Source organism: Amphiura filiformis, chromosome 3, assembly GCF_039555335.1.
Source record: "Amphiura filiformis chromosome 3, Afil_fr2py, whole genome shotgun sequence".
NCBI classification, from domain to species: domain Eukaryota; kingdom Metazoa; phylum Echinodermata; class Ophiuroidea; order Amphilepidida; family Amphiuridae; genus Amphiura; species Amphiura filiformis.
In genome coordinates, this window is record NC_092630.1 from 28,793,771 (window position 1) to 28,818,238 (window position 24,468).

The 24,468-nt window shown below is 36.7% G+C and overlaps 1 protein-coding gene across 1 annotated transcript in view; it reads left to right on the plus strand.

The window, feature by feature from the left end:
* Positions 1–12,495: 12,495 nt before the first annotated feature.
* LOC140148320 (filamin-A-like) overlaps positions 12,496–24,468 on the plus strand; it is a 204,290-nt gene continuing 192,317 nt past the window's right edge. The window contains 1 exon segment of the mRNA XM_072170228.1: positions 12,496–12,646. Coding sequence (XP_072026329.1) covers positions 12,561–12,646 — 86 coding nt within the window. The 5' untranslated portion in view covers positions 12,496–12,560.

Consider the following 24,468-nt stretch of genomic DNA (forward strand, 5'->3'; position numbering starts at 1 on the left):
AGCTGCAAAACATTCTAACATAATGTTATTTAAATGTTCACAAAATAATTTGCTGCAAAACATTCTGACACTATTATTTAAATGTTATTTAAATGTTCACAAAATAATTTAACTGCAAAACATTCTAATAGGCCTATAATTCAAATGTTGGTAAAATAATGCCTACAAACACTTTGACGTGTTTCCCCGTTTTTCCTTCAAAACGTTTCGTGACCGTAACCCGACATTTAATGTTTAACATTTTGCCCCCCGGTTGGTGATTCAGTTCCCGATTCAGTTTAATTATACACATCACTGCACATGGCAGCCATGCTCTTGCACTCAAAGAAGAATGGTTGGTTGATCACAATGAAACTCACACCTGATTATCATAATCGTCTAATAATATACAGGTCTCAAAATCTTGAGTAGGCCTATTTGGGGGTTGGAGATGTGCCCGGAAATGGTCAAGGAAATATGGTTCTGCGATGATTCGAAAGATAAACTATGGTAAGTGATAAAATCTTTCTTTTTTTGAAATACTTGTAGTTATTGTTTTGAAAGTGTATGTTTCAACATGTTCAAAGGACACCACAAAGTTGCCTTAGGTCCATTAAGTCGTTCCCTCTATACGATCATGATCATCACGATGATCTCCAGTACACGATCATGTCAGAAATTAATATTTTGTTCTGGGTCTGATTATGCGGACTAGATGATCTCATGTATTGTGTTTGCTCCTCAGATCCGCATACGCTTTCAAATCATTGAGCTATATATTTTCTAGCTAAAGCCTTATCATCCATCTTGCAATGGAGATGTTTTGTGTTGGATGAAGCATCTCCGTTCTATAGACCACCGATTTAAATGAAGTGGAATAAAGTTTAGGCCTACTATTATAGAACTTGATTGGTCAAAAACACCGTTCTAAAAAGACTCTGAACACTTCTAAAACTGTCTAAAATAATTTTGATTGTGTGATTTCCCCCTTTTTTTTAATGTACAATGACATATTTTGTGGTCAAACTGATGACCAACGGCCACATTTTGCACTCGTGCATATTTTGACATAGGCCCTTTTTTACTGACTTATCCATTTCTTCTTATATCAGCCTCGTAGATCCCATTTCTTTTAATATCAGCCTCGTAGATCCCCTTCTTCTTATATCAGCCTCGTTGATCCCATTTCTTCTTACATCAGCCTCGTAGATCCCATTTCTTCTTACATCAGCCTCGTAGATCCCATTTCTTCTTATATCAGCCTCGTAGATCCCATTTCTTCTTTAGCCTCGTAGATCCCCCTTCTTATATCAGCCTCGTAGATCTCATTTCTTCTTCAGCCTCGTAGATCCCATTTCTTCTTATATCAGCCTCGTTGATCCCATTCTTTTATCAGCCTCGTTGATCCCTTGTCTTCTTACATCAGCCTCGTAGATCCCATTTCTTCTTATATCAGCCTCGTAGATCCCATTTCTTCTTATATCAGCCTCGTAGATCCCCCTTCTTCTTATATCAGCCTCGTAGATCCCAAGTTCTTCTTATATCAGCCTCGTAGATCCCATTTCTTCTTATATCAGCCTCGTAGATCCCATTTCTTCTTATATCAGCCTCGTAGATCCCATTTCTTCTTATATCAGCCTCGTAGATCCCATTTCTTCTTATATCAGCCTCGTAGATCCCATTTCTTCTTATATCAGCCTCGTAGATCCCCCTTCTTCTTATATCAGCCTCGTAGATCCCATTTCTTCTTATATCAGCCTCGTAGATCCCATTTCTTCTTATATCAGCCTCGTAGATCCCATTTCTTCTTATATCAGCCTCGTAGATCCCCTTCTTCTTATATCAGCCTCGTAGATCCCATTTCTTCTTATATCAGCCTCGTTGATCCATTGTCTTCTTACATCAGCCTCGTAGATCCCATTTCTTCTTACATCAGCCTCGTAGATCCCATTTTTCTTATATCAGCCTCGTAGATCCCATTTCTTCTTATATCAGCCTCGTAGATCCCATTTCTTCTTACATCAACCTCGTAGATCCCATTTCTTCTTATATCAGCCTCGTAGATCCCAAGTTCTTCTTATATCAGCCTCGTAGATCCCATTTCTTCTTATATCAGCCTCGTAGATCCCATTTTTTCTTATATCAGCCTCGTAGATCCCATTTCTTCTTATATCAGCCTCGTAGATCCCATTTCTTCTTATATCAGCCTCGTAGATCCCATTTCTTCTTATATCAGCCTCGTAGATCCCCCTTCTTCTTATATCAGCCTCGTAGATCCCATTTCTTCTTATATCAGCCTCGTAGATCCCATTTCTTCTTATATCAGCCTCGTAGATCCCATTTCTTCTTATATCAGCCTCGTAGATCCCCCTTCTTCTTATATCAGCCTCGTAGATCCCATTTCTTCTTATATCAGCCTCGTTGATCCATTGTCTTCTTACATCAGCCTTGTAGATCCCATTTCTTCTTACATCAGCCTCGTAGATCCCATTTTTTCTTATATCAGCCTCGTAGATCCCATTTCTTCTTATATCAGCCTCGTAGATCCCATTTCTTCTTACATCAACCTCGTAGATCCCATTTCTTCTTATATCAGCCTCGTAGATCCCATTTCTTCTTATATCAGCCTCGTTGATCCCTTTCTTCTTATCATCCTCGTAGATCCCATTTCTTCTTATATCAGCCTCGTTGATCCCTTTTCTTCTTATCATCCTCGTAGATCCCATTTCTTCTTATATCAGCCTCGTGGATACCCCTTCTTCTTATATCAGCCTCGTAGATCCCATTTCTTCTTATATCAGCCTCGTAGATCCCATTTCTGCTTATATCAGCCTCGTAGATCCCATTTCTTCTTACATCAGCCTCGTAGATCCCATTTTTTCTTATATCAGCCTCGTAGATCCCATTTTTTCTTATATCAGCCTCGTATATAGATCCAAATTCTTCTTATATCAGCCTCGTAGATCCCATTTCTTCTTATATCAGCCTCGTAGATCCCATTTCTTATATCAGCCTCGTAGATCCCATTTCTTCTTACATCAGCCTCGTAGATCCCATTTCTTCTTATATCAGCCTCGTAGATCCCATTTCTTCTTACATCAGCCTCGTAGATCCCAATTTTCCTTATATCAGCCTCGTAGATCCCATTTCTTCTTATATCAGCCTCGTAGATCGCATTTCTTCTTATATCAGCCTCGTAGATCCCATTTCTTCTTATATCAGCCTTGTAGATCCCATTTCTTCTTACATCAGCCTCGTAGATCCCATTTCTTCTTATATCAGCCTCGTAGATCCCATTTCTTCTTATATCAGCCTCGTAGATCCCATTTCTTCCTTATATCAGCCTCGTAGATCGCATTTCTTCTTATATCAGCCTCGTAGATCGCATTTCTTCTTATATCAGCCTTGTAGATCCCATTTCTTCTTACATCAGCCTCGTAGATCCCATTTCTTCTTATATCAGCCTCGTAGATCCCATTTCTTCTTATATCAGCCTCGTAGATCCCATTTCTTCCTTATATCAGCCTCGTAGATCCCATTTCTTCTTACATCAACCTCGTAGATCCCATTTCTTCTTACATCAGCCTCGTAGATCCCATTTCTTCTTATATCAGCCTCGTAGATCCCATTTCTTCTTATATCGGACTCGTAGATCCCATTTCTTCTTATATCAACCTCGTAGATCCCTTTTCTTCTGATATCAGCCTCGTAGATCCCATTTCTTCTTATATCAGCCTCGTAGATCCCATTTCTTATATCAGCCTCGTAGATCCCATTTCTTCTTATATCAGCCTCGTAGATCCCATTTCTTTTTATATCAGCCTCGTAGATCCCATTTCTTCTTACATCAGCCTCGTAGATCCCATTTCTTATATCAGCCTCGTAGATCCCATTTTTTTTATCAGCCTCGTAGATCCCATTTCTTCTTATATCAGCCTCGTAGATCCCATTTCTTCTTATATCAGCCTCTTAGATCCCATTTCTTGTTATATCAGCCTCGTAGATCCCATTTCTTCTTATATCCACTGGCTTCCAATAGCACAAAGAGTAACTTACAAGATCATGCTCTATGCATACAAGGCATTGAATGACCAATCACCAGCTTACATAACTCAATTGTTCTCTTATTATGTTCTCGGCCGCCCTCTCAGATCTTCCAATGATCCTTCACGTCTGGTAGTTCATAGATACAATTCTGTTGCGGGAGAACGCAGATTCACTTCTACTGCTGCCAAAGCTTGGAACAATCTGCCACTGCACATCAGGGGTGCAACATCCACAAACACTTTCAAGAAACTGTTAAAAACTCATTTATTCTGATCTTTTGTTTGTTTATCTTGTTTTACTGCTTTGATGTATTTGTAAACGCAATGTTGCCTTGCGGCGAATTGCGTCCTAAATATCTTTTGTATGTATATGTATGTATATCAGCCTCGTAGATCCCATTTCTTCTTATATCAGCCTCGTAGATTCCATTTCTCATATCAGCCTCGTAGATCCCATTTTTTTTATCAGCCTCGTAGATCGCATTTCTTCTTTTATCAGCCTCGTAGATCCCATTTCTTCTTACATCAGCCTCGTAGATCCCATTTCTTCTTATATCAGCCTCGTAGATCCCATTTCTCATATCAGCCTCGTAGATCCCATTTTTTTTATCAGCCTCGTAGATCGCATTTCTTCTTTTATCAGCCTCGTATATCCCATTTCTTCTTACATCAGCCTCGTAGATCCCATTTCTTCTTATATCAGCCTCGTAGATCCCATTTCTTCTTATATCAGCCTCGTAGATCCCATTTCTTCCTTATATCAGCCTCGTAGATGCCATTTCTTCTTATATCAGCCTCGTAGATCCCATTTCTTCTTATATCAGCCTTGTAGATCCCATTTCTTCTTACATCAGCCTCGTAGATCCCATTTCTTCTTATATCAGCCTCGTAGATCCCATTTCTTCTTATATCAGCCTCGTAGATCCCATTTCTTCCTTATATCAGCCTCGTAGATCCCATTTCTTCTTACATCAACCTCGTAGATCCCATTTCTTCTTACATCAGCCTCGTAGATCCCATTTCTTCTTATATCAGCCTCGTAGATCCCATTTCTTCTTATATCGGACTCGTAGATCCCATTTCTTCTTATATCAACCTCGTAGATCCCTTTTCTTCTGATATCAGCCTCGTAGATCCCATTTCTTCTTATATCAGCCTCGTAGATCCCATTTCTTATATCAGCCTCGTAGATCCCATTTCTTCTTATATCAGCCTCGTAGATCCCATTTCTTCTTATATCAGCCTCGTAGATCCCATTTCTTCTTACATCAGCCTCGTAGATCCCATTTCTTATATCAGCCTCGTAGATCCCATTTTTTTATCAGCCTCGTAGATCCCATTTCTTCTTATATCAGCCTCGTAGATCCCATTTCTTCTTATATCAGCCTCTTAGATCCCATTTCTTGTTATATCAGCCTCGTAGATCCCATTTCTTCTTATATCCACTGGCTTCCAATAGCACAAAGAGTAACTTACAAGATCATGCTCTATGCATACAAGGCATTGAATGACCAATCACCAGCTTACATAACTCAATTGTTCTCTTATTATGTTCTCGGCCGCCCTCTCAGATCTTCCAATGATCCTTCACGTCTGGTAGTTCATAGATACAATTCTGTTGCGGGAGAACGCAGATTCACTTCTACTGCTGCCAAAGCTTGGAACAATCTGCCACTGCACATCAGGGTGCAACATCCACAAACACTTTCAAGAAACTGTTAAAAACTCATTTATTCTGATCTTTTGTTTGTTTATCTTGTTTTACTGCTTTGATGTATTTGTAAACGCAATGTTGCCTTGCGGCGAATTGCGTCCTAAATATCTTTTGTATGTATATGTATGTATGTATGTATATCAGCCTCGTAGATCCCATTTCTTCTTATATCAGCCTCGTAGATCCCATTTCTCATATCAGCCTCGTAGATCCCATTTTTTTTATCAGCCTCGTAGATCGCATTTCTTCTTTTATCAGCCTCGTAGATCCCATTTCTTCTTACATCAGCCTCGTAGATCCCATTTCTTCTTATATCAGCCTCGTAGATCCCATTTCTCATATCAGCCTCGTAGATCCCATTTTTTTTATCAGCCTCGTAGATCGCATTTCTTCTTTTATCAGCCTCGTAGATCCCATTTCTTCTTACATCAGCCTCGTAGATCCCATTTCTTCTTATATCAGCCTCGTAGATCCCATTTCTCATATCAGCCTCGTAGATCCCATTTTTTTTATCAGCCTCGTAGATCGCATTTCTTCTTTTATCAGCCTCGTATATCCCATTTCTTCTTACATCAGCCTCGTAGATCCCATTTCTTCTTATATCAGCCTCGTATATCCCATTTCTTCTTACATCAGCCTCGTAGATCCCATTTCTTCTTATATCAGCCTCGTAGATCCCATTTCTTCTTACATCAGCCTCGTAGATCCCATTTTTTCTTACATCAGCCTCGCAGATCCCATTTTTTCTTACATCAGCCTCGTAGATCCCATTTCTTTCTTATATCAGCCTCATAGATCCCATTTTTCTTATATCAGCCTCGTAGATCCCATTTCTTCTTACATCAGCCTCGTAGATCCCATTTCTTCTTATATCAGCCTCGTAGATCCCATTTCTTCTTACATCAGCCTCGTAGATCCCATTTCTTCTTATATCAGCCTCGTAGATCCCCTTCTTCTTATATCAGCCTCGTAGATCCCATTTCTTCTTATATCAGCCTCGTAGATCCCCTTCTTCTTATATCAGCCTCGTAGATCCCATTTCTTCTTATATCAGCCTCGACGTAGATGCCCTTCTTCTTATATCAGCCTCGTAGATCCCATTTCTTCTTACATCAGCCTCGTAGATCCCATTTCTTCTTATATCAGCCTCGTAGATCCCATTTCTTCTTATAGGCCTATCAGCCTCGTAGATCCCATTTCTTCTTATATCAGCCTCGTAGATCCCATTTCTTCAGCCTCGTAGATCCCATTTCTTCTTACATCAGCCTCGTAGATCCCATTTCTTCTTATATCAGCCTCGTAGATCCCCTTCTTCTTATATCAACCTCGTAGATCCCATTTCTTCTTATATCAGCCTCATAGATCCCTCTTCTTCTTACCAGCCTCGTAGATCCCCCTTCTTCTTATATCAGCCTGATATAAGAAGAAATGGGATCTTCTTAGATCACCTTTCTACTCATATTAGCCTCGTAGATCCCCTTTATATCATAGGCGTAGATCACCGGAGGGTGGGTGGGATAAATCCCATATTTTGCCATAGCATGGCGGGGGGGGGATGGTCCATACAATCATCTCCCAATGTTAACGCCTACGTGGGTTTCTGACCAAATTGTGACGTGTCATGTCAAAAGGAGACACTTTTGGGCAGGTTATGAATTTTGAGGTTTTTACATATCTTAAATGTAGAGATATTTTGCTCCACAACGCCGTTTTCCCCAATGAAATCGTACATTCCTAAGCGAAGATATTGAGTTCGGAAGTTGTGGTATTATAAAATTGGGAATTGAGATATCAGCCTTTAAAAATATTATTGACAATGTTGTGAGTAGGAATTAACTTGAAAAATGTCTCAAAAAATACAAGATGCCAGTTATATTCCGGTCTGAAACTGTCAGACAATATTTTTAACATTAGTAACATCACAAATTCGCAACAAACCCGAATTGTGAAAAAATCACCCACCAGCAGATTTTTGGCTTTTTCTCTATTTACGATCCTGCCCAAAAGTGTCTCCTTTTGACATGACACGTCACAATTAATCTCATATTTGCCCATTTTAGCCCCCAAAGTGACCATTTTTGCGCGATTCGCCCGAATTTATTCCACGTTTGCACCATATTTCACGAATTTAGCTTCAATATGGCAAAATATTTCGTGCACTTCGCGCGCATTTGTTCCATAAACTTATTCTGAATTCGACCAATTCAGAAGGACTTGGATCCTACTCATATCTGCAATAATTAACACGTATTCCGCTTTTGAACCAAATTTCACGAGTTTAGCAGACTTTAGCTTCAATATGGAAAATTCGTACTTGCTTTACGATCTCCTATATAGACAAAATCCGTCTTGCTGAACGCAAAATCATTTCTAAATCTGCTTCTGCAAAAGTTTCTCTCTTATACAGGCTCGAAAATATGAAACTCTGTGACATCAGGTTATCTGTTTCTCTGTCAATTTTTGAAGAAGAAGTCAAAAAATAGTCCGGCTCACTTTGTTCGCTTTCAGTGATTAGACTTATTGTTGTTTTTCTTTTATGTATTTTTCCATCTGTGTATGTATTGTCATCATCTTCTTTTCTTTCTCTCCCCTCCATGCAGTCCTCCCCTTCTTCTTCGTGTTGTTTCCTTTTTTTAAACAGTTACTCATAATTATTATGTTTATTACTGCCATTTCGTTTCTTACTTTATATAACAGCAGCAGGAGAAGATTGATATAGAGTCACAATTTATGGTCATACGACATAGCAAATCTGCAAAAGTTGAATCCCGATCAACTGCCATTTTTGTTGGAACAAGACGTGAACCCGGAACCATGGAGACCGCTGAACGAGACAGTCGAGATCTGTACCGTGTAGGAGGGAAAGCAGTAATATGTGAGATGATGAAACATGATTGCCCAAATTGTGGAGTCAGGTAAAAACATTCTTATTCTTGTAAACATGGTAAAGTACAATGTCCCCCGAAAAAGGTTGGGGTGCCAACTGAAGTCTTCAAACCTAAAATACAAAAAAAAAAGTCGCAAATATTATTTTAGAATACAATACCGTAAAACCTCGTCTAGTAATTATTAGGGTGTTTTTGATGAAAGCTAAATTAATACGAAACAGCTGTAAATATGTCAATAACATAGATTGGTCTTAAATAATACTTGATTGTATATGCTTGTATCGGAAATTTACTATTTGCTCAAACTCCATAATGTTATAATTAGGTCGATGGAAGCCGCCTGGATTAATTTAGGTTTGATCAAAAGCACTCTATATGCTTGTAGACGAGGTATTGCATGATGAACTACTTCTCCGTTGTTTAGAAGCCAAAAGAAACAGCTCTACAACTTCATGCATGGAGGGGGCGGTGCCCAAATGCCAAATTTCGTTTATCGGCTGACAAAAGTCAGCCCCGGAAATCAGCCCCTTTTCTCCAGGAGCGACGCCATTGATGGTTGATAAAAACTATAGGGCCCATTATAATACCGGGCACAGTTTTGATTTTCATACTAAACTTGAAAAATAAGTCCGAAACTTTTCGACCAAATACAATGATCACAAATATTGCCGATTTATTGACCTGCAATTTTGAGTTCTTTTTCCCTTCTTTTGCTTCACCTCTGACCCAAATATGACAACTGTCGTGATCACCCAATGTTGTCACCGGAATTCTATTGACCTCAAATTGGAGGTAATGTATACCAAAATGTTACTCACTTATTTGTTCTTATGATAGTAATGCCTAGACTATTTGAATTGTCTGCCAAAACTTGTCACCCACTCAAGTTTGTTGTTGTCATGGATACCGTAATAAGGGTGACAACAAAAAGCCAAGTTGTTTTTTGAGTTGAGTAAAGTGGAAAATATGTGGGCCTTTGTGACAATCAATATGGTAAAGGAAATGGTACGCAAAAGGTGAATGCCGTGCCAAAATGTTCTAATTTCGGAGTATTAGTAACTATTTACCATGTTTACCAAATGTATAGGCCCCCTACGCAACCCAACGTTTTCCCGGTTGTAGGCTGCGTGGCTATGAACATTTTCATGTTATGAAAGCCTTTGGGCACTATATAGGCTACTCTTACGCTAAGGTAGAAACACGACACGACTCGAAAAACACGGTTTATTTGACGATAAACCGTGTTTTCGACACAATTATTGGCGATAAACAGTGGCGAAGCCGGGGAGGGGGGGGGGGCAAAGGGGCAGATGCTACCCTTATGAGAAGTCTTGCCTCCTTGTGGGAATGCCGGCCGCCATGATATGTTTCGTCAAAGTTTTCTCCCACCCTCTGAAAAAGTGCTGGCTATTTTTCGACACAATTATTGGCGATAAACAGTGGCGAAGCCGGGGGGGAGGGGCAAAGGGGGCAGATGCTCCCCTTGTGAGAAGTCTTGCCTCCTTGTGGGAATGCCGGCCGCAATGATATGTTTCGTCAATGTTTTCTCCCACCCTCTGAATAAGTGCTGGCTACGCCACTGGTGATAAACAGAGTTTTTCGAGCGATAAACACTGCTTTTCGATTTGACTGATAAACTCGGTTTATGTTTATGTTTTCGATCGAAAAAAATATGGTTTATCGAAAAACTCTGTTTGTCGATAATCGAAAATCACTGTTTTTCAATTAATAAACACAGTTTATCAGGCAATATAAACCAGAGCTTTTCCTTTTTTGAAAAAACCTGTTTTCTGTTTATCGATTATACTCTGTTTATCGAAAAACACTTCTCAAATATCCAAAAATATACTATATTCTATGGTGTCAAATTACATTAAGGTTACTGTTTTGTCATAGATCGTCAAAAAATTGACGATCTATGATTTTATCCTGGGGGTTTTATATTAAGGTTACTCTTGCTTTCTTGCCTTGCGGGACCCTTTGTGTCCTACTTGGAGTGTTTAGTCGTCGTATGGGAGTCGCCGACCTCGGGCCTGCCGGCCCTGCAGCCCCCTGCAGCCTGAGTGTTTGCGGGCATTTTTGTCAAAAAGCGGGCATGTGGGATGGGGGTTGGGGCAAAATTTGACAAAATGGTGTTACCGTGTTACAATGTAAAATTATAAGTAGGCCAGCATCCCACGGTGGACATGGGGAGGGGATATCATGGATATGTCGTATGTGCTAGCTTCTTGTTCTACACCACTGGTGGGCCGGGATCCGTGGGTACTATAAGCATGATAAGTGCGACTGTTTGTTCGTCTTAGTAGTTTGTATTCGTGTTCATTTTAGCTGATAAGTACGTTAATGCAAACACTCGTAGCTAAAACTGGAAGTTGATCTGTGTCAACAAGGCCAGGTCAACATACTATTGTGTAACATGATTTATGTATTTTGTAAATGAGCGCTAGAGATAAATAGTAAATACCGCCATGCATGACATCATCAAATAGACAAAAACAATTTTGACTTTGAAACATTGACAAAAATGGCACGGAAGTGGCTTTTTTTATCCGCTTTTATCTCTTGCATTTGTCATTTAAAAAAATTGTATCATAACTTGCACATAGGGCAATATGCGTTCATTATCATTCATGCCTGTAACTTTTTATGCCCTCGTGAGTTTTTGATATATTTTTTATTAAGGCCTATGTTATTGTTTCACACAAAATTATAAAAGACTGTTAGTAGTAACAGTCAATAAGATGGATAACTATCCATTTTAAGCCCAAAAAATGAGGTAAATTGAAAGAAAAAAAACACCATTTACTAATAATAATTCAAAATTGCTGTGTTTTTTTACAAACACAAGATATTTGCCTTATTTCAATTAGGTGTAAGTTGGAAGGTATAACATACATGTGTATATAGGTCTAAACATTACAAATATGCCAAAAAAATAAAACATTTATTTCAAAGTAAGGCTTATGGTATAACACGCTTTTAACAAAAACGGGGTGACAAACTAATTTGCATACTAAGGACATTTGAAACGAAACCAATGCAGCAATCTTTGCTGTTTTAATATGTACTTTAGTTTCGGGCCATGAACAAATACCATTTCAATGAGACACATTGGACATAATAACTAAAGCAAATTAAACATTAATGTTTACTGAATAGTACGTCACCTTTTCTACTACTGAATTAACCGACATCGAGTATATTATTTTAATAATTTGTGCAAATTTGCTTTAATTGAACAGGCGGTTGAAAAGGTTATAGAGTCGCTTACCAACTTTACCACACACTACCGGCGGCGTGGTAGTTTGTTTTGTAATTCGACGTCACTTCCATGCTTTATATTTTATAACAATAAAAAAATTAAAATAACAATAGGAACAACAAAGGCAAAGGTAACAGACAAATAATTATCAAACGCTCTAGTAAAATTCAAAATCAAACTAGTTTGACATCAGGTGGCACGAATGCAGGTTGCTCTCTTTTGAATATAAATTCTTTGAATGAATGAGTCAATGACAAGTCATATTGGAATTGTTTGATAATGATAAAAGGATTTCATATCTTTGATGGTAAACACCAATTTTAAGGTATTTTATCTTGCACAACTGAAACAATCCATTTTTAAAGATATTAAACAATTGGAATTGTATTGGAAACACATGGGTTCCTGCTGTGGCGCTGTATCATCGCTATATTTTGACGTGTAAGTCAAGGCCACAATAAGAGGTCAATTGTCGGAACCAGTGCTTGGAGATCCACGCTTAATGCGTTCTGCTTACACAGTCATATAAACCACTTGTTCACCAACCACTGTACGCTAAACACACATTGTTATCATCTGAAACTACGGAGCTGAAACCATTGCATTACAGAGACAAGTTTGATATATATTTTATTTTTATAAAAAGAAGATTTGTATAAGCTGTCAGAAAAATGGCAGGTATTGGAAACGGTACGGGGATCGGGACACCACCTACCCGAAAGAAAAGCAGATACCAGCAATTCAATAGACCAAGCAGGTATGTTTTTAATTGCATTACATTTTATGTAATACTCGGATCCGATGTAAATACTGGGTTTGTTTTAGATGGTAAAAGCTACAACACACAACCAGCTATACTAGTATAGGCCTCGGTAATGTATGCTACGTGCATTAAACGCCAACGGTTTTGTGATAAAATTGAGCAGTTTCAGTTCAGTATTTTTTTTCAAGATACACACACAGCACCAGCGGCCAATTCACATTTGATAAAAAAGCGAATTCAATGGATTTTTCACACACACAAACACATGACATACGTCTGACCTCTCACACGTTTGTGGTGTGATATTTATAAAATATTATGTTTATATACGTGCCCATGACATCAATTATATTTTTTACTGTAGATTGTTCATTTTAATGTTAATATTGTTTATTGAACGTCTGCATAAGCAATTAGACATCCGTGGCATGACACCATTATTTTAATTACAGTATTCATTGTCCATTGTATGTCACCCAATATACAATGATCAACTTGCATGCAAAACAAAACAAATTTACTAATGAACGTATTGCATTTATGAACGAAATTTTTATACATGAATTACTATACTGGATACTGCATGTAGCGAATTCAAGTTGAAATTTCAAAATTTGGATACAATTCACAAATGCTTGGTGATGGTCATTTCGAATTTCAAAAAAAGCGTTTGATGCCAAACTTGATACGAGTATAGGTACGAGGTAAAGATGATTATAATTTATATTATTCTATATTTCGAGGCCGGCATATTAAAGAATCTTTTTCAAGGTTCTTTTTCCATTATGTAATATGTATGCAAATAATTACAATAAAATGTCAATAAAAATGGTTAAAACTGCATACTTCACATAGCAATCTATAAGAGTTAAAACTAAAGATAGGTCTGTCAAAAACCTGTGGGAACCGACTGTCAAAATGAGCAGGTTATTGCACTATTTAACTAAAACGAGCGCTTGAAAATAAATTGCAAACAACATCATCAACATCAACAACATTAGCCTAATAGGCAGCTGAAAAACAAAGTAATTAAACTAATTAGGTCTAAAGCGAAACAACCAACATTTGTGCTGAAATACATGTGTTTTATGTTGAAACACTGATGTAAATTTAACGTTCACCATATGCAATGGCCAACAAAATGGTCTTTTCAATGCCATTCGTGTCATTTAAAGCTATTTAAATGCCTGACAAAACAGTGGAAACAATATTGCACATTGTTTAGTATCAACGCAGTTGTGACTGATAATTTTGTTTGCAATGCATCCATCACAGATATGCATTAACAATAATGTGTTTATTTTTCATTAAGTAATGTTTTATCTCGACAGGTATATAAGCCCAATAATGATGTTATTTTAATTTTAATTGACTTGACCAAAAATAATGACATAATATTGTCATCCGTCATTGACATTCACATTAGTTCATATGAATTCGTTCACGATTCATTAGTTCATACGTGACATGATACATGGCAGTACTTCTAAAATGTGACATACTGAATTGATTTGAGCGGTGTTTCAAGATTACACGAGTCGTACACATAAACATTCATGTTGTTGTTGATGACTATATTAAACAATATGAGCAAAATAGAATATGCTTTTATCTTTGAACCTTAACCATGTTTATCTGAGCATGTTACAATATATACGATGAACTGTGCACATGCTAATAATAAATACCTCGGAAGGTATGTAGCAATTTCAGTCAATCAATAAAAAATACCTAAATACTTGCGTCTTGCTTGGGGACTATAAAATTAAAAATGTCTGCATACGTTTGTTACATTACTTGCATTTTTTCCGCATGAAAATTGCAACCTTCGTGCAGTGTTTTCTTTCCGTTCATACACGTGTAATACAATTATTTTGCTTATAAATTACATTTTCCTTAATTTGATTCAAAACCAGATGCAATTTTTATGCTGCTCTGATATAGATTCCGATAATCTTAAATATTGATGAAAGAAAATTTATAGAAACATCTTGCTTGCGCATATGTATAAATGTGACAATATTCTGGGAAATGCGTTTTTTCTGCCGATAGTCTACATTTTTGCCTTAGAATCATCTGTTTAACCGATAAGAAACCGAAAATCTTGAATATTGTCACGTATATAGCCAAATAAAGATAAAGGTTCACCAAAAATATCTAAATGTATTATTTTAAAGATAGCATTAGACATTTTTTGCTTCCTGATGAAATTTGATTATCATCTCAAGCTTGGAAAGCCACTTCCATTAGAGATCAGTACTCAATTAGGTCACGGTTCATCTAGAAATCAGTGTCACGATATAAACACAGTATGACAACATTCCCGTTATGCCATGCCAATTTATTTTTACCCTAAAATGATGTCTATAGAAAATATACTTCCTTTGGTTGTGTGGATTTGTGAAATGACTTTTTGCTTTCATTTGGTCCAGAAACGTCATTATAAGAAATAACCATTAATTCGCTGCAGTGCGTAACCAGCCTTTTAGTGGGTGGGGGGTGTGTGCGTCCTCGGTTAGATTGGATTTAGCAAAAGAGAGGAAAGTTTGACGGCATTTACAGTCAGGGGTGTGTGTGTTGTGGGGGGGGGGGTCGTCCCCATTTGTCAATTCTTCGTCCAATTTTTACTTATGTAGTTATTTGAACATTTGCCTTCAAAGGCTTATGAGTTGAATGACGCTTTACTCGTTACCGTTCCCAGGCCACGGCTCCCCCTGGCTACGCCATTGTTTACTTCGTACATGATAAACATGAATAACTCCCAGGCCATTTCAGGCATGTACCAATTTTCTTGTAACAAAGCATCATGGGAATGTATAGTTTCCTCCTCTTGGTGGAACCTAGATGAAGATGGCCTGCTGATTCCTATTGTGTTGCGAGCTTTTTTCATCTAAAGGTCAACATTCATATTTCTACATATTTATACGAAAGTATAATTTTGATCACAAAATCACATTATTATTGTAGTCAGTCATGCAATTTAATTTAATGGTTGGATAAATCGTTTTGTATGTCTGTACACAGAGCTGTGCTGGTCTGTACATGTGAAATGTGTAATTTCCATGTTGGTAATTTTTCCCAGGTACGTGGCTGAGAGTTGTATATAGCCTGATAATTTTATTTCTTTTAATAAAAATGAGAAATCTTTTCCGATGTGATTGAGCATATCGCCGTCACATGTTATTACGTTTTTATGTATCATTTGGATTCCTACTTTGATCTTTATATATTTGCCTAATATTTATTTTTTGTGATAATGTATTAACTATTGTCCCTCTAGTTTAGTCTATAATTTAAAGTTTAAATTTATTTTCTTCGTTTTAAATAGTAGAATTAGTAGAATGACGAATGATTGCGTGCCAACTTTAGTTTAAATCATTTTACGAGATAAATCACGGAGAAAAGACTTGAATTTGATCGCTTGTTCGTCCATTGTTCTCACAAAACATGCCAAACGTGACTTTATCGCGTTCTTCCGCATTTGAGTAAAATGTAATTCCATGTATCTCTATACGTAAAAAGAGCAAGTATAGGTCTACAGATATCAAACAAAACAAATAGTCCAGTGCATTAAAGGAGAAGAGAGGAATGTTATATATACCTAAAATACGTATAGGAGGAGGTTAATGGATTTCATGTAATATATCTAAAAGCTTTTGTGATCCGTGCAAGTAAACATCTGTGTTTACAATTCAGCGCTTGTTTCTAGAGTAATATTTTATAATAGGAATTGATGTCCACCACTAACCCATATTACTGAGTTACAAACCAAGATTATGAACTAGGTTTGCATATAGAGATGGAATATCAAAATATCAAATACATTGTTAAAAATCTGGGCAGCAGAACTTCGTTGTTTTAGAAGTTCTCAAGTTAATTACCTTCTTCAAGTTTGTGTGCACATCGTCGACGTAACGATACCATTTTAACCGGAGCTCAAAGTTTATATTAAATTTGAGAACTCGTATTTTCTTTAATTTTATAAAACCATTAAAAGCTTTACAAATAATAAAGTAATTACTGCTTTTTTTTGTAAAAATTAAGGCACTTTATTTACAGATTTAAAAAAATTAAATTATGAGGTTTTGTGTACTTTAAGGCTGACCTTGTATGTTCGTCGTCTTGTCTTCTGTAGACAGCAATAATTTAAAACATACCGTGTAATCATTCTGGCGTATCCATTTAAAAGCATTAGGACACCAATTCAATTAAATTAGCTAGAACTCCTTTTTTGTGTAAATATTACCAGTCATGCATAGAGAGAAATATGCACTATATTATTATTAAATAGGACGTTTTGAGGTCATCGTTGATTCCTATTTTGTGACATCATAATGCACATAACAATGCATTTCGTGTAATAAAACAGAGATGATATTTGTCAGCAGCGTAACCAACCTTCTAATGTTGGGGGTGTGGGGGGGGGGGGGGCGCCAAAAGTTCGCCCAGTCGATTGGTCACATTCCTCCCTATTTGTCACATTTTCGTCCGAGGCTTCGTCCCATTTTAGTCATTTTAATGACACATTTTACCCTTTATCATCACCATTTTATCCTTGAAATTTTCTGAGGGGACGAGAAAATCTCCCCCCCCACCTGCCCCACTACGCAACTGCCACTTACCTTTTTGTGCCACATTACCTGAATTCCTTATTTTTAAAGTCAAAATGTCCGCACTTTTATTTTGTCTCGTCCCTTTGAAATTGAGACTTTTTACCCACATTTACGCGTTATTTCAGGCCTTTTTCACAAGTATTTTTTGAGTGGTACCAAGTGACATATCTGTGTTTGTACACAAAAAGGACAAAGTTTGCAGTAACTCGGTTTGTATGGTTGCCGAGGTGTGTTTTGACCGCGGTATTGTTATTCCTCGCACGAAAATGGGTCAGATTTGTATTGCTGTACTTAGGTTGGGTTCGATAAGTAAAGGTACATTTGCAGCCCATAATAGAATACCAATTTGCTACGGTATTTTAGTTTCAGCCCGGAGTACCAGGCAAGGACCTGGAATTATGGGTTATTTCTAGTCGGTATTTAACGATTTGTATTGAGGTTGGGTTCGATAATAATTATAAAGTAAAGGTACATTTGCAGCCCATTTATAGAATACCAATTTGCTACGGTATTTTAGTTTCAGCCCGGAGTACCAGGCAAGGACCTCAAATTATGGGTTATTTCGAGTCGGTATTTAACGATTGAGTATAATACTTTTAAGCAATTAAGGAAATATCTCAAGTTTTAGAAAGCATTTCAACAAGTGAATAGTCCTTGTACGCCTAGAATATTACAATAAAGTATACCACTTCACGATATTGGTGACGATATGGACTTATAAATTAGGTTTGTTAAAATCAGACGTATTGGTATAAAATGCAATTCTTTTGAACACCAGGTAATTTGCTTTAATAATCCAGAATTTTAAAGATGCATTATAAGATACAGAGGGTGGAAATAAATTGAAAGAGGCATTATATTACATCATGATACGACGTCATGATCTGAAATTCAATATTCTATTTCTATACCGCCATGTTTTTGCCCGTGTTTTGGGGAATTCGTTGGAAAGCATCCATTTCGATCAGATATGTTGTGTCCCGTATGAATTTAAAACTTTAGATAGCATTATATCGGGTCACGATGCTTTCACAACCACATGTTGAATGCGTTGGAAAATGCCCGTTGGCATCTAAATAAATGGAAGAAATCAAGAGTGAAGTTGTTCACTTGCGGTTTGTTTATAACTTTTTTAGGACCGTGAGAAGACTAGAGCTTGCTTTTGAACATTTAAAGAATAAGTTACGTACACTTTCTGACCATTTTAATTCAGATGCAATATAACTGCACTGTTTTTAAGAGAAAGACCAGTTGATTCGAACCTTTTCTTCATGACGTAGAAAAACTGTTTCAAGCAGCCATATAGACATCGTAATTTATGTATGATGTAGCGAAGGGTGATGGTACACTGGTTGAAACCCCCGTCCCAAAATTATGTAGTTTCCCATCTACTAACACATAATGTAGGCATAATTAATTTATGGAAACTTACGCCCAAAATAAAGCACCAAATGGCTCAGCCAAATTGTAAGGTCACCTTTTGCTCTAAGGATCAATTTGAGCACCCTACACCTAGGGACACCTACACGAGGCGAGATCGACCATCACACCTCGAGGGGGAGGGAGAAACTCATGATACTAGACAAACTCAGCTCAAAATGTATGGTTTACCCGTTATGCTAAAACACTTCAAACGTCTAAACTTAACCACCAAATTACGAGCTAAAATGGTGGACTATCTTTTGCCCCCATTTATTAGGAACAAAGGGACTTTATAACACCTTGCATGATTGGGGGAGGAGGAGATAACCACGAAGCTTCGAGGGTGAGGGTTGGAAAAGGCCATGATACTTTTACACCCCGTCCAAATATGGTTTATCTAATTTACATGATCTGAATGCTATACCAAAACATGTCAAACGTCCAAAATAAACCACCAAACAGCTCTGCCAAATTGTGGGGCTATCTAAGTTTTTCCCTCATTATAAGGAACAAAATGGCCCCTACCACCTTGTACATGGGTATGGATGAAGTTCACGATTCCATAAATCCCCGTCCTCTCAATTAATTATTATTTACCATCCGTTATACAGGTAAGTGTCCAAAATAAACCACCAAATGCCTTGGCCAAATTGTGAGGACACCTTTTCCATTAAAATGGGCACTGCCAACTTGCATGGGAGAAGATGATTAAACCGGGAGTGAGGTATATTCGTCTCACAAGCCCGTCGATTTTTATTTCACTTAAAACCATATTTTGGGTGATATGGATCCCAAAGTTGGTATTTAATTTATACATGAAGTCTATAAATTTTATCAAAAATCCGATGAAAATAATTGCCCAAAATCTATATATTTTTCTTTTGAGTTTACGGTATCACCTATCATGCATATAGGAATTCCCAATACATACATTGTTGATTTGGTTCCAAATATGTAGGTCTAGACCTAAAGTTTATAGGACGTTTCGCATAGAGATCAAGGGTGAGATCAAATAGTATCTTTTTTAATCTAAAATATTTAACAGCATTCAAATCGTTTCCAGTGACAGCTTGATTATTCTAGAATACCGTAAAACCTCGTCTACAAGCATATAGTGTTTTTGATGAAAGCAAAATGAATTGGAAACAAGCGTAAATATGCCAATACAATAGATTGGTCTTAAAATAATACTTGTTTGTATATGCTTGGATCTGTAATTTATTTATGGCGCTTGGATTATGGCGCGTTGACCAGTATTCATCCAGATCCAGATTAATGTAGCTTTCATCAGACGTACTCTATATGCTTGTAGACGAGGTTTTACGGTACTTTGTATAGACCACTACATTTTCTGTTATCATCGAAATGTTTCTATTATCTGTACCAAGATTATCTATAGATAATTGTTTTGAAAGAAATGCCATTCTTAGAAAAAACACCTAAAATAACGTTGGGCACGGGATGACGAATTTTTTACATACATTACTATCTATCCGTCACGTCTGTTTACATTCCATAGCTGTTCAAAGTACATTATGTGCTTACGCATACTCATTTCCATTGGAATACTTTAATAGATGATTAATGAATTACACCGTAAAAATTGTCTTGCAATTAACACGTCTTCAATAATGCAAAACATAAGACACCAGAATGAAAACACTCTAAGACATGTCCTGTGAAGCCGATTTTAAGGCACAAAGTCACGAAAAAACATACAAACAAAAATAGTTGGATCCAGATGAGTTTTATTCCACTGGGGTTGCACCCGTTCGTTAGACCACTAGATCTTCTTAAGGTCTTTGGTTAGACGTAGGATAGTAAGGTTTCGAGCAAATACAGTTTGAATAATTTTGTTTTTATCTTAAAACTGTTCAGGAAAAAAAAATCTGTACATAGGCTATAATAGGTATAGTCTGTACTACACTTCAGTATGTTCAGGAAGTCACTGTACAATTTCAGCAAGTTAACAGTGCTGTGCTATTTGGGGCATCGAAGTGAAGAATTGCCATGATTGCATACACTGAATTGTACCATGGACCCTGGAAATTGTACAATTCAAGATTTTTTCAGTTCAATGGATAATATATATACAAGATTAAGAAATTTAGATGATGGGTCGATTTGCCTATGGCAGACATGAAACCGAGTATGTTTACTTTAAACTGTGCCCACGCACGACACATAGAATGTTAGCAGTTTGACTAAGTGATATTTAGCAGTAAATAATATGTCGAAATTTGGAGGCTATTTGGGGTCTCGAAAATGTTATCAATATCGAAAATGTCACAGATTCGGTTGAGCGGAACAAGAAACGGTTCTCAAATCTCAATACTCTATCTTTCCTAAGCATGTGAAGCTTTAAAAAGAAAGAAGAAACCCAATGAACAACAAACAAGTGAACTTTTCAGGAGATATAACTTAGGACGCCCCCGCGCGTTCATGAAATAGAATCTCAGAAACTTGGTCTTCCAACATGTCATTATTATTACACAATCCGTTATTTTTTGCACAAGATAATTTTCATAGTTGTCTCTCTGATGAGTTTGTATCGTGATGACGCCCTCATGTTGATTAATGAGGTTGATACTCGGGTTGGTTAATTATATAGTTTTGTTATGTAATTATATAGGCATGTAGTTCATCAAGCCCGGATCATAAGTAACATATAGCTTATGACTTGAGATCCTATCTGACGTTTTCTGTCATTATAATGATGTTATTAATCATTACTTGTAATTTTATATAGATCCATCACATGACATTGCTTATGAATCTATGTGATCCCATCTGCTACGTTTTCTCCTATGACCTGGTCTTTGCCCTTGTTTAAAGTTGTTGACTTTTCCAGCTACGCACGCCTTCATGCTGACTGTTTGAACTGAGTATTGGAGAAGGCTGAAGTGAGGGCATAGGTCCGCGAATGGTCTTTGAGTCCTGTCTTTGAGTCGTGATGCTTGCTACATTCTAGGACGGCCATCCCGTGGTGTTTCATGAATGATGCTTTGCCATCATCGTAGAGTAGATTATTTTGAAATAGAAACATTGGATAAAATAATGTAAAGTTTTTTGTTTTGGGAAAAAAATCCATATCTTCAATACGAAATGTCAAAATTTTAATTGATCGTCGGCTTTTCATCCCACCTACATACACTTTAAGTATAAATCATCAGATTTATAAAGTTTACTGTTAAGTACTGTTAAATATCAAAATATCAATTTTTAATGATTTGCCATAAAATGTGTATTACATTGCGAATTTCAAAAAATCAAAATTATTTGATATCAGAAGGATATTCTCCGTATTCATAATGCAATTCGACATGCCTGATGTGCTCTAATGTCCCACAATAAATACTGTCCAAACGTTCATACCCCATCCCTTAAGCAAATTAGATTAATTTTCAGGCAGTGTTCTTCTGTTTATGTGTGCGTGTCCATAGTTTACTTATTTATTTGATTATATCCCGTTTATATATTTATTCACTTATTTATTCATCTTTTAATATCAATGATGTGCTTAATGTACTTATTAGGTCTAGATAATATAATTACCGACCTAATTTAGACCAAATTATTATACTTGGTATCATTAATTAGAGACTGGCCATGCCTGGTAGTTTCTCGTTAATTAAAATCCGTTTGTCAAGACCACAAGAAAGCTGGTGGTGTTTTATTAACAGTTCTGTCAACCTACGTCTACACTTCCCTACCACCACTGACCACGCGTATGCCCTTCAGAAATCTAGACGTATTGTTGTTAAACTGTCAACAGACAACGGCGAGCTTTCTCGTTGTCTTGACAAACGAATGTCAATTAACGAGCGAACAGGTCAAAATCTTCAAACAGTGAAGTTAAAGTTCAGATAAATAAATAAATATTAATAAATAAATAAATAAATAAATAAATAAATAAATAAATAAATAAATAAATAAATAAATAAATAAATAAATAAATAAATAAATAAATAAATAAATAAATAAATGAATAAATAAATATATAAATAAATAAATAAAATTTACCGATGGAGCCGTTGTCAACACGTGGGCAAGCCGCATTTCTTACGCTATAAATAAATAAATAAATAAATATATTAATAAATAAATGAATAAAATAAATAAACAATAAATAAATAAATAAATAAATATTTATATACTTAAATAAATAAATTGTAAATATTGGCAATGGTAGCAAGAAGACAACTTGTGCTTAGCCGTATGAACCCGCAAGATCTTTACATGAAATTGGAGTCTTGAATGTTTGAAGATACATGCAACTGCTATGAAGACATACCTAGACTCTGAATGTCTCATATCCCAATTATATCATTATTGTCACTCTCCAGTTTCAAGTTTGAAACTGAAGATGTTTCAGGTAGCTAAGGGTCACTCTTGTATGGTTCATAATTATGCGAGGTGGTGTAAAGGTGTTGAAGTACGGAAGCACTGAAGGGACATGACATGTTGTCATGATGACATGATGATGACATAAATGATGATATAATTGACAACATAATTGCAAGTATTCAAAAATACTAAAGAGACAACCGGCATTTTAATTTTTTTAGAGAACGACCACGTTAATTTCTCTACAGAGAAACATCCGAGGATTATGAGCTTTTATATTTTAAAATCAAAAAGCGTTTTCAAATTGTCACTATGTTCCTACTTGAAAGCTCACGAACACCTTTTGGCATTCTCATATCCTTGTATCATATGATACAATTTCAATCATGGTCATGATATGGACTATGGAGTAGGCCTAGTCTCTAGGTCGCAGAAGAACGGAAGAACATTTTTTTTTTTTCATCGTCACAAATTTCGACATACATTGCATTATTTTGTTTGTGTACAAGCTGGTTTCAGAGAAACAGATGGGAGGTGCCATGGTAGGCTTTCGCCTACACATTAATGTACGTGAAGGCCTATTTTTGTATAGCTGTTTAACTTTATTTAATAGAATTAATGATTGTATATAAAGTGAAATCTCAATGAAATTCACTCTGTCCATAGATTTTAAATGCTCTGTCACACAATTTCACAGAGCATTACCGCCTGGTCAAGAGTGCAACATATCTGACATAATTATAGTGGACAAATTAATCTTACTCTGCTGGTCTCAAAGAAAATGTATTAAAAGAGACGAAGTAGAAGACTTAAAAGCTCAAGTCCGAATCCCCTATCATTCAATCAAAGTTATTCATTGTAGCTCCTTTTCAATAAAAAGTTTTAAAGTTTTACTCCTTACAAGTGTGAAGACGACCCCTTAGCAAATCTTTGAAACAACATAATGATTATTTGTGGTGAGCAATGTGCTATCACACCAGGGTATCATGGCATGGTAGTCAAGAACTGGTAGACAGAACGGTGTAAGGTGAGACGCAGCCATTAGTAGCAGGATACCAACTTGCATCCAACCAACCCGCCTTCCTCTTTTTGCTCCGCTGTGTTGGCGATAAGGAGCTACCTATAAGCTTTCTGACGAAAAACTCACCAAAAGTTGCGTTAACGGTTACTTTTTTCTTGGAAATTATTACCTGGTCTTAAATTGCTGACGTCTTTACAAGATATTCTCCCTTCTGCACTTTGCTGCTTCTTTACTTGGATTTATTACGTAAGTTAAAAATTTCTTGTTGTTTTGGTGTCAACTTTCCTATGTCTGTTGCCATGGTAATTTTGTTATTGGTACACATATAGTTGCTCTGTAGATGTTTAATCAATACTCTTAGTGGATCATTCATACCCCAATTTAATCCTGGGGTTTACTTGGCTAATTAATTA